Source organism: Ictalurus furcatus, chromosome 11 (assembly GCF_023375685.1).
Source record: "Ictalurus furcatus strain D&B chromosome 11, Billie_1.0, whole genome shotgun sequence".
NCBI lineage: Eukaryota > Metazoa > Chordata > Actinopteri > Siluriformes > Ictaluridae > Ictalurus > Ictalurus furcatus.
The window spans coordinates 20,651,211-20,670,138 of NC_071265.1; the positions used below are offsets into that span (position 1 = coordinate 20,651,211).

Here is an 18,928-nt window from a genome sequence, read left to right on the forward strand (position 1 = left end):
CATTTGTGTTACTCCAGAGTTTTGATGATTTTATTATTATTCTAAAACGTGGAAAAAAAATACAATAAAATAAAGAATGAGTGTGTCTAAACTTTTTACTGGTAGTGTACACCCCTTTTCACATGTGCAAATTAATACATACGTTTATGTATGTTAGGAAGCTTTAAGTTTGTGTCATGGATTGGGTATAATTCATACCATATGACTTTATATCAGTCCACACCAGATTTTGTGCAGTTGTTTTGTGATTGTTGTGGCCAAAAATACTCGATTTGGCTGCAGTTTTTTTTTTCTCCAAAATTTGTGATGCGTTGAGTTTTTTTTGTGCTTTTTTGCAGAAAACTACTTGAATTGGCAAAATTTGGTAATGAAGACCTTTAAGTTGTACTCATGTTCGATACAAATACATATACAAATACATTTCCCTCACAAATACATTTCCCTGTTCACAGTTTTATGCACAGTTGATCTGGTTCACTTGTCTAGCTGAGAACCAGCTGAAGAGGGCTGTATTTAAAAAAAAAAACAGCTACCTTCACCCAAATTTGCTGCTTTTAACATATTTTCAGGGAAAAGTTAAGGTTTTCTTGGTGAATCTAAAATGTTTGCAATAATCCTTGCTGAAGGATTGCATAATAAAAATGTACTCAATTACAATTATTACACATCAACACTAATTTAATAAAAAAATGAAAAAGCACAGCACACTCAACAGTACAGAATCTTAAAAAAATTTTACATACAAATGAAGTAATTATATCCTATCTTTCGATCTATCTACCCAATCATCCATCCATTTATCTGTCTAATCTATCTATCTACCATCCACAAGCGATTCAATTATTGTTTCATTAAAATAAATTACACAGGACATAATAACAGTCCAAATGAATGCACAATGTTCCTGATTAAAACTTATACCTGATTAAAACTTTGTTGTTGATAATGGGAACTATTAACATCAAATTTATCTAACATAACACAAGGCAATTCCTAGTTCTGATTATTGTGGGTTACCTATGCCCCTGCTTGCTTCATTTAAATAAATAACAGGTGATATAAAAACTGTACACAAACAGCAAGAACACATAATAGCAGATGCCTTTATACAATGAAGCTACTTAATTTTAAACTGTTTTGACTACAGTTTTACATTATGTAATTTTTTTTTTTTTAGCTTAAAGCGGATTTCCAAATCCCCATCTGGTTGGAGCACCCCAAACCCGTAACGGTTGAGATCCACTGGTGGCATGCGTGCATTACAATCACACAGCTCCAGGTCAAACTGTGTCAGAATCATGAGCACAAACCTGGATGTAGATTAAGAAGTTTAGAAATTAATAGTAATCAAAGAAAACATTTGGGGCAAAACTCATGGAACAGTGTTTTCATTTTCATGTATGTTGAGAAGAACTGTTAAGTAATCAAACATACAATCAGGTGGAGTAAATAGCATTGTATACACAGTATGGACTAGAAGTGTAAATAACAGTGTTGGAATATTTCATGCTTTGATTATTTCAGTTGTTTAAAACATTTAATTAGTGTAGAAACCATGGCTTGGTGGACGGTGTCCCTTGATAATACTCACCTTTTTAAAGCACAAACAGCAAAATGACGCCCTGGACACAAATTGCTCCTTGCTCCCCATGGCATGGTACCATAATTCATCTGCAGCCTCTCCTTACAGAACTCGTTCTTCTCTGTTCCATCCGAATTTAGGAAGCGATCGAATTTGAACTTCTGAAATAACCGACAACAGATACACACAGACTCAAACGTTGCTCTTCAGAAAGCATCAGATCATGCTGAAGAAAACTGACTGCATCTCAAAAATGATGGTGAGTATCATATACAGACTCTTGATATAGTATGTTGGTGTTTGTATGTCGTAACACGTCAGAATCATTGTGGCAAAATTGATTTGGCCTTTGGGAATGTTTGAGAAATCCATGTTACTTAATATTTAATTACTAAATCATCTAATATCATCTTCCCCCTGTATTGATCAGTAGGAAGTACAGTGATCAAGTGTGTCTTTTAAAATGAGGCCATGAAATGCTGAAGCATGCAAATTCACCACTTATAGCAGCTAATGGCCTGGCCAAAATGTCCTCTTAGTTAAAGATGACAGTGGCCCTGATGCTAAGTTGTGTTCTCTCCTTTCTACTTTTCCTGATTTTGGATTAATAACTGCTGGCCTAATCCTAGACATATCTTTAGATTTGCGCTATGGCTTTTACATGCTTAATCCATAATACAGAACTCAATTACAGTTATGCACAACACTATTTGAAACCTTTTGGATTCACTGATTTGATTTTATGTGATTATAAAATAGGCATGGGTATGCATAGTAAAACTTTCTTTTAAAGAAGTAGTTAATTATGGAAGTAAGTTGTTCATGCTGTTAACTATAGGAATGAGAAATAGTAAATTATGATCTCTATTTGTATCTAACGCTAAAGTATATTAATTACTTGTAATTAAAACCGTGATGTACCTATTTTAACTAATCTGCTTATTTTCATTTTGTGGCCATAGGAACTGCAGGCTTTGCAGAACTCTCAGTTGACAACAGATACGCCACCATGCATGTCAATTACTGCTGCAATGTAGTTTCATCACAAATATTGTCTTTGAATATAAATATAACAAAATCATTCCTCAAATTGTATAGCTAATGGCTGAAGAACATCCATTTCTATAGTCTGATATACTTTTTAAATATGTCCCCCTGTTCTTCAGGTTTAAGACATCGAACCAAATGTTAAATCAGTGCATCATTGCCTAAGGCCATCTTAAGGTGTCAGACTAAAATTGGGTTAACATATGCTTTAGGAATTGAAAATGTTATAAAGTTTTGTTTTGCTACATTTATACCACAGCACAGCTGAATTCTTGAATCTCATTGGTCAGAAGGTACGCATTATGTTTTTATAACATAGTTATAGTACTTCCAGCTGTAACCTGAGTGATTAGATAAATATTAATGTGCTTATTCTAATGTGTTATTGTACCTACAGTAACAGCTCATACACAGGGACTTGTATGGCAGATATGCCACAAAATCTAAGACTAATAAACTGATTTTAAAAAGCGTTTCGTTTAACAAATTAAAATGTATGAGGAGTTTATGCTTATGCTTTCTCATGAGAGAGAGAGAGAGAAAACAATACACTTCGCTTTGAGGTGGTAATGGCACTCCAGTTTGTGTTGTGGCACATTACACCACCCTGGTGTTATTCTTTACATAGTGCTACACCTGGAACCTGTAAACTGATCCTGTCAACTTTCATGCATTGTGGATGATAAACTGACAGACTGATTTTTTTTCGTGACTAATGAAAACACTACTGATAAATTTATCTGACTTTGAGACTGCAGAGCAGGTTCAACTGCTAAAAAGCTAAATGATGAATTCAGAGAACCCAGAGAACAGAAAACAAATGTGAACAGGACAGCAGAGTGTTGAGCTTACTTCTGGCTCATAATGGATCTGAGGATCCATTTGTGGACTGAGGAAAGGGAAGATACAAAGGCGATCTCCATGCCGTAGAACATATTCTTGGCCACTGCTTAATTTAATCATTTTGTCCTGCATTACATCTCTGGTGATGAGGGCAGCTGCTCTGAGGCGCAGCGTCTCCTTCAGAGCACTATCTGTAGCAGCAAACACAAATTTAAAAATTCATATTATTGTATGAATATAAAATAATGCAGACATTATTATATAATAATATAAAAATGAGCATTTTCAGCAATGCATGTTATTTTATTACTATAATATAAAAAAAAATACAGCCTAAACAATTATTTATGCAAGTTTCTTGAAGGGTACTGAACAAGCTTTGTTGTTTTTAATGTGGTTAAATGTACTACCACTGAAACTTACTAAATATTGGTGTGTCCTCTCTTTTGTCCAGAGGTAGATGCTGTAGGCTGCACAGCTCTTCTTTCACTGCTTTCAGAGCCTCTGCGTGAGTGAGCAAGAAGCCCAGCAACCAGAATGCTGCAGGGCCAGCATTACCCTACACACACACACATACACACACACACACACACACACACACACACACACACTTATCAGTCTGTTTTAGAAATCAGTTTTAGTTCTTCAATTTTAGTTGCTTAAGTTTGTCTTCCTTCACCATCTGAAGACCCAAATGTCACAAAACATACTACCACACTTGTAATTTCCCAAAACCTCATTTCCCTGAAAAAGTAACTCTGCATTGTTTTGTAATTTATACATTTTACTGTGTTAATTTTGTTTACATTGTCTTTCTGTTCAGTACTAGAGTAAGTATTCCAGATGAGACACTGGTAATGGGTGTGTCTTCCATTTTTGTTGGCTAAACACTGAATTCAAATAAGAGCTAAGGTTGAAAGTAGCAAACTGGGGTGATGTTAGACACCTGGTATCATAGGACTGGTCAAAAAATGTACTGAAGATAAGTAATTTAAATGATTAGTCCTAATGTATTTACATAGCATGTTCAAATGCCATTCATAATTTTGAATTCAAATGTCTTTTGTTGCCATGTCACTTGTCACTGATGCCAATTTCAAAGGACCCTGATGTGGCTTGAGTTTTCAACGCCAGATAATCTATGAAAGATGCTGCTGTCAACCCTCACAGAGCTACACACTTCACCCTGTACTACAGTAAATGTGTGAGGCTCAGAAGAGGTTGTACACTAACAGACACAGCAAATGAAGGATAAAACCAGTCTAATAGTGGTTACTAAGAGTGTTTCAGAACATAATGTACAGGTATACCCCAGTGTCCTGGCAAAATTCCCCCATTGGCCCTTCTCTATCATGGCCCCCTAATAATCCCCATCTCTTTCCTCTCCACTAATAGCTGGTGAGTGATGGGCGTTCTGGTGCACTATGGCTGCCGTCGCATAATCCAGGTGGATGCTACACACTAGTGGTGGTTGAGGTGACCCCCCCCCTCCCCCCCCAATACTATGTAAAGCGCTTTGAGTGTCTAGAAAAGTGCTATATATAAATGTAACTGTAACTAACTGTAATTAACACTGAAAATGAGCAATTTAAAAAATTGTTTTAAAGAACAGCATGTGCAGTAAGTGATCTTTTGAGCTCAAACATGGAGTATTATTAAACAAAAAAGTAGGGCAATTTTTATCTACAAAACACTGGTTTCACAATTATTGGCACCCATACAATTTATATTCTGTGACACCTGCCCAAGAGAGAAAAACAGCACTGAGTGCTGTCATGTGTAACAAGTTTGGATTCAGAGTGCTCCGTGCAGAACTTTTTATGCTCCTTTATAGTCATAGGTTTGCATTTCTTTAACCATTTCTGTGTTGATTTGGTTAATCATCTTCTTGAAAGCTCTATCTGTGGCCAAATCCAAATCTCCTGGCAGAGGCAGTCAGGTTTGGGCATAAAATATCCTGTTACTCTGAATCACGAGTCACAAAACAGACCCAAAGCATCATTGATCTACATTTACAGTGCATTTCTGGTGATTTTCCTTGTATGTAGTCCCCTTTCTTTGCCCAACATATTGGTGTGCATAACCAAAAAGTTTGATTTTGGTTACATATGACCCTAACACACATGCTAATTTTAGTAATGACACATGCACATACTGCATTTTGTGAGATGCTCTCAGGAAGGGCTTCTTTCTAGAATGTTCTAAACATTAATTAAAGAATAACAATTTGTTTGCATTCATTTAAAATATCCACTGGGGTGTCAATAATTTTGGCACATGTAGTTTTGAGAGAAAATCAAAAATTCTAAAGACAATTACTTTTTTGTTAGAACAAAGATATATGGTTTCTCCTGTTGTTTGAGATGAAACTTTGAAATATTGTGTGTAATGTTTATTTCGTCCAATAATTTTACTATTAAAAGTGTAAGATGCTTTAAAATCTAATTGAGTACTATCAGTTCTTTTCTCCACATCACTGTTTGATGTTGAATGCTGTGTGATTGGGGTAATAGCATATCAGGTGTACTTTTCGCTGTTCACATGTTCTCTGAGTCTGACACACACACACACACACACACACACACACACACACACACACAGGTATTCTTGGGCAAATGAATTGAGGCCAGGAATTTCCTTCTCTTTTCTAGATTTTTTTTATTTATTTACTTGTTTGTTTCGGTGTTGCACAAATAAAATGGAGGGATTAGGGGAAAATTTCCATTATTCCACTATGAATTTGGTCGGTCACGAGAACCGATACTTCGCTACCAAGTCGGTACCAACATGCTTAAAACGTGATGGTACTTGTTTTTCTGCAGTTACGTAAGTACCGTAGGTACCGAGGTTGCAATTCCTCCGGAACTGAAGGGGGCAGCAAATACGCGTAAGTGTATTAGTCGGTCCACAAGTGGTGAAGAAGAAGAAGAACGCATACAAGCACATGGGCAACACTACAGAAGATTAGCTTAGCTTAACAAGCTTAGCTCCGCCCCGACTCGTTGAGAGGAAAACAGAGGAAAGCTAGTATCGGTTTCTGGTGTGCAACCGATACTATCGTTCATTTCAAACAAAGTGAGGAAACTCCTGGAATTTGGCGAAGCACCTGAGAGACGGTCCTATATTATGTTTGTTTGAGGCAGCTGGCATTGTGGCCGTGAAGCCAGCTAACGTTATGCTACATGTAATGTTAGCGATAGCCTGTTATTTGTTAATGACGCTAAAGAACTGCAATGTTATAAACTACCTCTTAATGGGCCACCATGCATCGCCATTCAGCGATTCGTGGTCTTGATTCGTGTCCTGTCAGCTAAATGTAGCCTAATGTCACAAATAATTATTCAAATGTTCATGCTTTTAATAAATCTTTTTGGCCTGCCACCATATCAGTGAATTTAAATTTGTGAATTTGTACTTTTTGTGGTATCGGTACCAACTACTAGATTTTTGGTTTTGTGACATCCCTAATGTGCACATGTGAGAAACACCACGCTGACACTGCTCACCTGTGTAACCCACAGCTGAAGAAGCATGGCTCGCCTCTGGGTCTGTGTGTCTATGCCCTGCTCTTTTAGGTGCTGTAAGTAGGTCTGCATCCATGACTGGGCCACTGTTCCCGTGAAAAACCAGTCTGGACACAAGAGTTCCCATAGCCGCTTTCGTGCTGAGCTGGCAATTTTCAACTCATCTAACATGCAGTCACACACACACAAACACACACAAACACTTAGGTGAAGTTTAGTATATCATGTTTCAGAAAAGGAACAGCTTTTATTCTTGCTTTATGTTCCTTCCTTCTAATAATTATGAGAATGACAAGAGTTCTAGGTTCTTTCTTTTCCTTCTTAATAATACCTCTATGTGCAGAACGTCGTGCCAGTTTTGGTAAAATCTTGTCAAAGCGCCGAAACTCCTCATAAACCTCAGTGAATTCAGCACTGTTATTATTTTCTGTGCTAAATAGGGTATGATAACCGGCCCTAAAGAGAGAGGGAGAAAGAGAGCTCAATATTAAAACATCACCCTGAAAGTATTTTCAGCCCAAGTGGTTTCACAAAGAATGTGGTTGCTAGTGCCACGACAGTGGTACTGATCTTTAATGGTCTGGGGACCTAAAACAACCGTGTGTCTAGACACACAGACACACCCTGCAAATTATTAAGCTAACAGGATTTCTCAGGTATGCGTGTATGTGGCACAATTATTATACTTGTTTGTAGGCAGAATATAGAGGTTCCCACACTTCTATCTTGATTGCATAATACTGTAAATGCTAACATACTTGAAAAGCAAGCTGTAACAGAAGTCAAAAAGTCTGTCCTTTTTCCATTCTGTTGGGTTCTGTGGATTTACAGATGCCATGAGCAATTGGAGGTTGTTTTGCATTGAGCTGCAGAGTCGAGATAGATTGCTGCCCTTAAAGTATCTAAAAACACACACACAAAAACCACATTGTTATAACCTCATTAACTGTCATTAATTTACAAGAAATTGCAAGCTTGGCAGTTACTAAGAACTGTTGTAGGTGCTACAATCTTCTGCAATAAGTATCAGATCTCCAACACACTGTTCATTTTAATGAACTTTATAAAAATAATTATTTTATTAAAATTTGTATGGTTTGAGACTTGGTTAGTGATATATATATCTTTTTTAAGTGCATTAGGAAATGTTGAATCTAATTTAGTCTCAAACACCTACTGGTCCACTCTGATTCTCTCAGATACCGGGTCATGATTAGACAACTGAAGGTTGAAGATTCTGTCCATTAAAATTTGGCTATAGTGTGTCAGACTGAGGGATTGGGTGTCTGCGAGCACTGCATCATAGCAATTGGAATCCAGTAGTACAGTCACATAATGTCCAGCCACACATACCTGTAGATCAAATCAGAATAGAACAAGTTTCTTAAGTAATCACATAGAAAGAGTGACACATCAATAAACCCAGCAAGCTACATTGTTTCCGTTTCAATGTACTCTGTGACAGAAACTACATGATGTAATCTCTCAGTAATGCAGCTGACACTGAGCAACATCAATGTTTCACATGACTACCCACAACACAATTACAGCAATGAAACTGCAACTAGAAAAAACCTGAAAAGTTGGTTAAGTTTGAGATGTAAGGTGATAGTGTTTCTTAAATCAGATAATGTAATGAGGCATTTCTCGCTGTATTCTCACAAGTTGCAACAATCATAATGATTCATTCACTCTCTGACATATACAATGATGAACTCAAGCATTGTGCAGTGGATAATTTGATCGTGAACACCAGAGAGGACAGAAAAGTACAGCCATTAGTAGTTTACAAAATAACCAATATACAAATGGCTGGCAGAAACTTACTGTAAAAATGTCTCCATGCTTCTCCTTCATCTGTGATAAGAACTTGGCAGCATCTTTGCCAAATTCAAGGGCATGACCAAGCCAAGGAACGCTGCCTTTATCCAATGGGGGCTCATTTCTTTGCCTTCAGAAAGAACAAACTACTTGAAATACAATAACCTATAAATAGCATTTTAAAAAAATCTATAATACCATTACAAAATAGTGTCAAAATACCCTGCTGAAAAAACCCCCAGCAGAAACCATAACAGAAATTTGAATGGTTTCCACTTCCATTACAAAGCATCAGCTAACCATTAAAACCATTACCATTATTGGTCTTTAACGGTATCCACTAGATGCCACCAGTAGAAGGCAACAATTATCAGTAGAAACCCACAGGGACCATTACAGTTTCCACTAAAACCAATACAATTCCCATTATAACCATTAAAACCATTACCATTATTGGTCTTTAACGGGATCCACTAGATGCCACCAGTAGAAGGCAACACTTATCAGTAGAAACCCACAGGGACCATTACAGTTTCCACTAAAACCAATAAAATTCCCATTATAACCATTAAAACCATTACAGATTCTATGAGGGGTTCTATTCTATAAGGGTTTTTTTTTTTTCAGCAGGGTAGTGCGCCACAGGTACTTTAAGTTCGGTGCAAATCGGCATCTTACAAAATAACACGCGACACTATCTACAGGACAGTATTATGTGGTGTTGTATGTATCTCTAAACTCATGCAACTCAGTAAACCTAATCACCAGACCGGTGAGCGCGTGAAGTTAGTAACCTCTACCTCACAGACTCACCTCTTGCGCCTAGTGCAGAATAAAAAGACAGCGGAAAGAACTCCGATTAGCACCAGCACCACTGTCCACGCCATTCCGTAAAGCTCTCACACTGTGTCTCCCCTGTGCCAGTAAAGTCAGAATGTTTGCATGCAGCATACAATCGCTTTTAAACCGCAGGCAGTTTAAATGTTGCACACGGTACTCATGATTACGAAATTAAAGCCTGAACGCTAGAAGTGGGCGGGGCTCTCGGTCACAGGTTCCTCGTCGTGGTAACAGAGACTCGAAGGTGACACATGGAACGAAACTAATGAAATCTCACTTCTAAACAACTAAAAAAGGGAAGAGTTTCCTGTAATTGATCTCTTTTTGTAATCTAAATCAGAGGATCTTATATTTTAAAAATATAGATCTAAATACGATATTAAAATGCATAGACCAATAGTTTATTTCATCACTAGTCATATTCATATGACACATTTTGCTGATTCGAACCATTATATTTATGATTTGTGCCTTTTTAACCCCCCCAACACACACATAGAACCCAAAGCAGAGACATATGATAAAATGTAGAACTCATTTTCCCTAGTTATATTATATTATATTATATTATATTATATTATATTATATTATATTATATTTGCAGTCTGAGGGTTATTTTTTGTCTGTTTGCATTATTTATAGAATGATTTTAGGTTATTTGGCTGTAATTAACGTATTCAATTCAAGTTACCAGTCCATCAGGCTTTTAACTACACAAGAATGAATGTTCCTTAAGGGCCCTTTGAATAGTTTGGGGTTCTTGGCATCCTAAATGGGTTCAACTTGTTTCTAAAATGGAAACACTCCTTTGTAGGATTTTACATACACTTTTAAGACTTCCCGCAGAGTGATGAACTGAAAGACAGAACCTTTTTGCCTAGGAATGTATAATGACAATAATAGTGACATAGCATTAAAGTAATTGGATAGTGAAGTGATGTCCACAATTTAAATGAATTATTAAAAAAAAAAAAAAAAAAAAAAAAATAGAAACACAGACCCTCTTTGGGAACCCTGTATCTAAACTTTTAATGTAAACTACCTTCAAAGTAGACTGCTTTTACATGATAATCTAAAACTAAAGTAGTAAGACAAACAGTAGAGAGGCTAGTATGTCTTTGGTGAATAAATGAAGGTTAAGTCTAAATTCTAATAATCTTTAATTTATGAAAGCTGTTGGGGGAGATGGCAGGATAAAAAAGGTTCTTTCATCTGACTCTTATCTTTTATTTCTACTACGGATATTAATCATAAAAAGCACTGAAGTTTTCATTGCCTTGTCACAATTGATGTATAGTATTAAAAGTTAAAATTTCATCTCTCTCACTGTGTGAGACTCACAATGACACACACACACACACACACACACACACACACACACACACACACACACACACACACACACACACAAATATATTACACTGATCTTTTATAGCATATTTGGTTTTTGTGTGTTTATTACGTAGCTGATGTGTTGTATATAGTAGGTACTATACTGTTATTCTGTATGCTCTTGGCTTGGTAGCAAAAAACACAAACTGTGAATGGGTCTTTAGTTAGCTCACTTGTTCTCACAGTTCAGAGAAACCCAGCCTAGCCTTTAAGCGACTGGTTAAAAGCAGCTAGACATAGGATTAAGGAACCTTTGCTTCTACTGCCAATGTTTGGGTTTGCAAGTCCTGGCAATGCTTGTAAAAACAAAAAACAATAAAAAATAAAAAACCCACACACAATGAATTCGTTCACTGAATTTGTAATTGTCCCACTAGATGGAGACTGTGTTGCACTAACAGAGTTTTGTCTTTTTAAAAAAGGCACTTCAATAGTCACTCAGTTTGGGATGCTTTGTGCTACACTCAATTTTCTTAGTTTTGTAGTGTAAGCTGATGTTGTTGATGGTGGAATTATAATTTTGATAATTTTCTTATATATATATATATATATATATATATATATATATATATATATATATATATATATTTACCCCCTTTTCTCAGAAGTGTATTCCTACATGTCAGACAATTGGTTATTGACAGGGACCAGAAAGCATTTGAACTCATGATCCACTTAGACCATAATACCGTGGTATCAAATCCTATTAAACAAGGACATAGATTTTACTGTCATTGCACACGAATCCCAGGAATCCCAGACTAATCTTCTACTTCATCCTTGCTTCCTGCTCAGTCATAGCCAACCAGGGTTACAACCAATCTCTCTCTCTCTACTAGTTCTAAGTTATGTTTTGGAATTAGCAACGCAGGCTTGAGATGGGATGCATAATAATTTAATTCCACACACAAGAACATTTTAAGGACAAAAAAGGACAAATGTCTTGAAATTAAACATCTGAACAACTTCTTGAGGTGTGGTAACTGTAGTATAAGTGGAATAATTGACTGCGGTCCATTGTGCATTGTGGCCGTATTATCACCTTGGGGTGTGCATTATTTTCAAATAATTCAACGGCCTGTCATCAATTATTCCTTTCATAAAGTATATATGGCTGGCATAGTCTTTGTATAGAAGTATGTAGCTAGCTATCTAACTGCTGCAATCTGTCTATAGGTTCCATTGTTAGACCCTGAGATACAATAGCTGACAGCCCTCTCTATAACAAGCAAGCTATTAGGCTTATCATACCCTTGTTGCATTTCCAGCAGAGAGCTGGCCTAGCTCTTGAGCAAAGCAATCGTGGAAAAGGAAATTTTAGGAGAAAGCCCCAAAATAGAATTGTGCTGGGCGCAATGTGCTGAGCTTCCAGAAATGTTTGGTGATTAAATGTAATGGACATGTCCTATAGTGAAATCTGATCATAAAATTAGATGAAGATGGCACTTAAAGCTGAATTAAGTAGTCTTGATATAGTGTTTAACTTTTTAAAATAGGAAGGATTCAACCGGGGTTATGTTATAAGAGTTTCATCCCCTAATCCCCTTTCACATCTTAAAATGTGTGACATCCATTGACATCTCTAGTGCATTAAATATGAAGTACTCTGGAATATAATGTCAGATTTTAAATGTTTTAAAATTGCATCTGCTTTGATTCATGTCGAAATGAAATTCGTTAGGAATGTACATCAGGAATCTGAAATGAAAACAAAATATTGACAAACTAAATGTAAAGGACTAAAACTGCCTGGTGTGATTGCCAGGGTTTTATAATGTGTCAATTGTTTTTCAGTGGTAAAACACTCCTTTGTGACTCTTTTCCAGGTATCTGCCTGCACTGATGACTATGTGATTGTGAGTCAAGAGCCAAGCCCAAAAACTTGGGCACAAAAGTTGACTATCTGGAAAGGTAGCCTATGCATGTGGTAGAAAGATTGGTATTAATGTTTGTATTAATCACCATTAGTGTTAGCAGAAAGTATGCCTAATAAATACTGAAAATATAACATTGTTAAAAAGTATTTGTAATATCTGGACCAATCATGGACCACAAGTGGGTAAGAGTTCATATAAATATCCAGACTATCTTGGGGCACTACTTAGTATTTGCAGGGCCTGCGCTAAAGTCCATGTCCCATTATAATCAAAAAACATGAACAACTGGATTGAAGTCTATACGTACTACTATGTGCTCATATTTAGAAGTTATTTATTACATACTGTATGTAATTCTATGTGTAAAAATCTACTGGAAAGGAGTAACTGAATACCTTGTAAAAGCACTGTAAACGCATTTACGCCTCAGATTTTGATGTATTGTCAGGAGTTTCCTTGACTTTGACAACAGCCATAGCATAGCACTCTTCCAGTTGTATACAGAAAAAGGGATGAATACACAGTTAAGAGAAACAAGAACAGTAAATGGATTGAGGAAGGCATCGGTAAAATATGTAATGAGAACTGGTGCTAAAGAATTAATTTAACTGTGAATGTTTGTTGGAATGCAGTACAATGCTACAACAATGTATCACAAGCTAGTGACTGTAAGATAGTGTTAACAGTGAAATGATGCTTAGGGCTACCACATGGTCAAGGTTGGAAAACATTATTCATGTGCAGGTTTATTTTATTGAAGATGGTAATCTTCATTATAAGGGGTCAGAGAGACAAAGATTATAGGATTTAATAGACAGTGAGTAGTGAGTGCTGATGGATTGCCATGAGAATCTTGTTAATGGAGGATGTCAAGGGAAAGAAAGAGAAGGGATAAGTTTGTGGCATCATACCACTGGATGGACATTGATGATACTGACAATTAGATAAATGAGTATGTTTGTGTAGGTGTTATCTAAGGCAGTGTGTACATGTGTAATTTACTCTGGTTATTGTCACGATGAAATATTACAATAGTAATTACATTCACAGGCCCAGTTGCATCTGTTTGTTTAATGAAATGTCTTGATGGATTCAAAATAATGTCATTTGTGCAAAATATTATACACTCATTTATTTAATTACAGATTGCTCAAAGTCCCAAATGTCAATTACAGGACACAGTGAAAACTGCTGCTACTCTCTTACACCCTTTCCAGGGAACAAGGTTGTGTATTTACTCTGACCATTACCTATTACACCTTTGGAGAACAATTATGCTCACCATGTCACACCTAGGCACAACATCGGTTATTTCAGAGCAGTGGAAAATTGGCATTATGGGCAAGTTTTTGATTGTGGCCAAATCATGATGCATCATGGTTTGGGGATGGAGTTGTTTCCTTCTCCAATGCACATAAGTAACAGGGAATTTAAAAGTAACGTATGCACAGTCACCAGTTTGCACTGATGACAGTGTCACATTGATATCCATTGGTGTGAAGCAATGTGTTACATCTGCTAAAGTATTAGAATGAGTCCCAGCACAACTGGAACAAAGCCATGAATAGTGTTGTATATCAAATGAACCCCTCAAACTAGTTTGTTAAATATCATTTAAAAATATTGTGTAAAATTCTGTTTAACATTACAGCACACACAACATCTTTCAGTACATCTTCCACAAAGTAAATGCCATTCTTGTACTTTTTTTTGTTTGTTTTTGTGTGAAGGATCTTATGTTGATGTTGACAACAAGATTGATCAAGTCCATGCTGATTTATAACAAATTAAATATGTCATATGACTTATAGTACTGTACTATTAATATAGAGTATGCAAACTTATTAGTGTGTTCATGTCATTTCAAACCAGGAAAAGGCTCAGGTCATGCAAAAGATCAAGAAGTTCCTGAAAACAAAGAACCTGAGGTCATTTAATCCACAAATGAAAGGATGTGCAAAGCACTGTGTAAGGGTAGAGGGTTGAACAACAACTGACTAGGACTCATTGTTGTCCAATACATCACAAAAAAAAGCCTGGTGATACTTTTGTACAGCTCTGGAAAAGTTCTTTGACAAAAGACAAATGTTTCCTACCTCAAACCTTACTTGAGGCAGGAACAAAGTGATACATTTACAAAAACACAAAAGATGTAGTTTTATAAGTACCAATTAGAGTAGCGGTTTAGCAGGTAGAGGTGGTGCATCACAGCTTCACCATCTGGGATTTGACACTGAGTTCAGGCTAAGTCTGTGTCTGTGTGGAGTTTTGTATGATCTCCTTGTCTTTTTGAAATGTCTCCACTTTCCTTCCACCTCACTATAGGTGAACTAGTGAACAAGTGTGCAAATGTGGTGCCCTGATTTGACATATCTGTTCCTAAAGGTATTGTATTCTATTTTCCCCATTCCCTCCCATTAAAATGTGATTGTTTTTGTATTTGTCTGATAAAATCCCATAAAGACTTAAAATAGAAATTAAGTTAATCATTCCAAGCTCGAGGATAAATGTTTCATGCAAGTCAGAACGAAGGAGTTGTTGGACATTCATGATGATGATGATTTGCATGAGGGATTCTGCAGCAGACTGTGAGAACTCAGCATGAGGAGAGAGAGAGAGAGAGAGAGAGAGAGAGAGAGAGAGAGAGTAAAAAAGCGTTTTATAAATATCTCAGATCCTAAGGAGCTTTCAACAAACCCAGTACACATAAATACCTTTTAAATAGAAAGGTTAATAAAAAGCTATAATGTTTTTATGAGTCTAATAATGCTTTTATGTTTGTTATATACCATAGAGCGCTTATATAGAGTGATAGATGACAGTACACAAATAAGAAAATGAATAGAAAATTAGAATAGAAAATAATGGCTCTTTCAAATGTGTTTGGTATTAAAAAAAAGGCAGGTTTGTTATTAAAAAAGGCAGCATACACTTAGCATGTGTGTGGCCTCTATAAAAGAGAGATTACAAATTGTGTGAGATTTAGCATTTGTGTGGTCTTGTAAAAGAGCTGAAGGTCACTAATTGCCAACCTCCTCCAGCTTCAATCTACTGTATATTAGTCAAAACAAATTAAATTACAATACAGTGGAAGAGTAGTACATGCTAAAAAAATACTGGGTTAAAAACAACCCAAATTGGGTTATTTTTAGCCCAACAGCTGCGTAACTATAAGAGAGAACACATTTTGGGCTAAACTAACCCATCAAGTTGGGTTGTTAATTTTAACCCAGCAAAAAATAGGTTTTTTTTTTTTTGCACATTATGTATTTGGATGGAGAAGTTACAATATGCAAATGATATTTGTTGATATTCCCCAAACACACACACACACACACACACACACACACACACACACACACACACACTCACACACACTCACACACACACACACACACAAAGTGAGAGAGCACAATATCTGCAATAACAGAAACACATTAAGAAAAGAACAAATCCGCCAGGGACACACTAGACGATTTTTTAAAAACTTAACTGATTTTAAAACTGTGAGAGACAGACATAAGGGCAGTTTCAACAGATTTTTAACATTATAATCCTCCAAACGCGCACACTAGACCAGTGGTCTCCAACACGAGGGCCATGGGTACCTGGTAGCCCGCATGTAGTCTGTGAGTTGCTTGCCAAGCATGTTCTATAAATAGACTCAATTTTAATTATAGATAGTTTTTTTAATTTATACTTACAAAACATGAAAAAGTTTTATGTTAACATTTCATATAACATTAAAACATCAAGTAAAATCATAATATAAAAAATGTAAATATTTAGAAGTTTACGCATGTTATTGTTAACGTACATAGCATATGTTTCTCGTGAAGTAGGCTTTTCTGTGAATTGAGGTGTTAGCAAGCTGATGGTATACACAAGGTGAAATAAACTATTACAAGAAAACAACAAAGGATTAATTATGGCTGATGTTTCCGCTATAAAAGCACAGAGCACCCGGTTGATGATGCTTGCTTGCTCTCATTGGCTATTGCGAGTATCCCGCCTCCAGCAGCCATATCAAGAGTCAAACATGTTTGACATTTACGGTTTGGGATCCGGGAGGCTCCAACTCGACCCAGAGCAGTAAAATAATCGTAATGACACCACACAATTGAAGATAAAATCGGTAGCAACAAGCCTCGAATCATTGGGGAGGGTGCATATCGGCCTTAAAATCTTCAATTGTGTGGCCAGCCTACTTCACTGACAAAGTCTCACCTCTCGATGAACTGTTGATGCAAATGAATTCAAAGACAAGAGAATTTATTTTTCAGTTTATCACACTCATTTCTTACTGGGTAAAATCCATATGGGAAAGCAAAAAGCTGCTGGATAGAGATACAGTCACACTGAGGATCACAACATATAATTTCTCACATCACTCTCAACAATCTATCTAATAATCACTTCCTGAAGGAAAAAAAAGTACAAATGTGCTATGTTTGTTGTGAATGAGATCAAAGAGTACTTAGATTATAGAAACAGACAGTCTGTTTTCAGCAATGCAAGCCGTAAGTAACAAAATGTTGGTTGTTCGAAAGGGTCAGTGAGAATCATCTAGATACCTAATGTAAAGCACTTTAAAACCTTTAATTAGAGCACTTTTCTTTTTAAAATTGAATTGATAACCACTATAATCCCTTGTGTCATGCACAAGTAAAACAATAAAGTGTATATGGCTGCCACTGCACTGATTCATAGCAGAGAGAATAGCATCTCCTAGAGGCTCATAAATTTGTTACAACTTTTCTGAAATGGGTGAGGTGCCATTGTCTGCCATGATACCCTAAGTATCATGCCACTCCCAGATATGTAATATTGGATCATTTTCCTCAATAAATAAGTGACCAAATATAATATTTTTTTTCTCATTCGTTTAATTGGCTTTTCTTTGTCTACTTTGAAGACTTGTGTGAGAATCTGATGATGTTTTAGGTCATCTTTATGCAGAAATATAGAAAATTCTAAAGGGTTCACAACTTTCATCACCACTGTTAAGTTATGTTACATTACACCATTAAGTTACAATAACACTCCATGAGGTGACATTTAAAAGTAAATGGATGGTAGTGAGGCAATGAATGAAAGGTAGGTTGAAATGAATGGCAGGCTAGTGTAAGTGTTTTGTGGTGACATTTACATGGAACATGGCATTCATTGGTAATTACATTTTTCACAATGGAATTTCAAAATGTCACTTGCCCTAATCATCATATATATATATATATATATATATATATATATATATATATATATATATATATATATATATATATATATATAAAATCAGTTCTTCATCATCAGAGTCTTATGAGAATTTCATATCTGACCGTGAACATGCATAAGCTGACATAATTTTTTTTTTTTTTTTTTTTTTTTTTACCTGGCAGACTAAGACATTTGCTATACTGGTGTCAAAAAATTTAGGCATCATAAATCTTCTAATTATTGAATGCTGACTGCTGTGAATACATGAGTGCATTCAAGAGCTGTTTGATATGGCCAAAATTGGCAAAAGTTTCCTATATTGATCAATCACAATGATTATCAAAATATACATTCACTGAGCACTTTATTAGGAACACCTGTACACCTACTCATTCATGCAATTATCTAATCAGCCAATTGTGTGGCAGCAATGCAGTGCATAAAATCGTGATCATATAGGTTTTGGTAATGTTCACATCAACCATCAGAATGGGGAAAAATGTTGACCATAATTGTTGGTGCCAGTTGGGCTGGTTTGAGTATTTCTATAACTGCTTGATCTCCCATGATTTTCATGCACAACAGTATCTAGAGTTTACTCAGAATGGTGCAATAAGAAAATTCATCCAGTGAGCAGCAGTTCTGCAAACATAAATGCTTTTTGATGAGAGAAGTCAAAGGATATTCGCCACACTGGTTTGGGCTGACAAAGGCTACAGTTACTCAGATAACCAGGCTGTACAATTGTGACGAGCAGAAAAGCATCTCAGAATGCACAACACATT

General features: G+C 36.2%; 1 protein-coding gene across 1 annotated transcript; it reads right to left on the bottom strand.

Moving 5' to 3' along the window:
* Positions 1-406: 406 nt before the first annotated feature.
* Positions 407-9,894, bottom strand: ptgis (prostaglandin I2 (prostacyclin) synthase). Its single transcript, XM_053636293.1, has 10 exons — positions 9,631-9,894; positions 8,824-8,947; positions 8,174-8,349; positions 7,755-7,898; positions 7,328-7,452; positions 6,979-7,160; positions 3,896-4,031; positions 3,482-3,663; positions 1,592-1,743; positions 407-1,310 (listed from the first exon to the last, which is right to left on the bottom strand). Exons 1-10 carry the CDS (start codon positions 9,702-9,704, stop codon positions 1,142-1,144), a joined length of 1,464 nt encoding a protein of 487 aa, XP_053492268.1. The 5' UTR covers positions 9,705-9,894; the 3' UTR covers positions 407-1,141.
* Positions 9,895-18,928: the final 9,034 nt, after the last annotated feature.

Coding starts and splice junctions, on each gene's coding strand:
- ptgis (XM_053636293.1), bottom strand. CDS start 9,704: ATGGCGTGGACAGTGGTGCTGGTGCTAATCGGAGTTCTTTCCGCTGTC. Junction 7,161..7,327: donor ACGACGTTCTGCACATAGAG/GTATTATTAAGA, acceptor ACTGCATGTTAG/ATGAGTTGAAAATTGCCAGC. Junction 1,744..3,481: donor AGATCCATTATGAGCCAGAA/GTAAGCTCAACA, acceptor CGGTTATTTCAG/AAGTTCAAATTCGATCGCTT.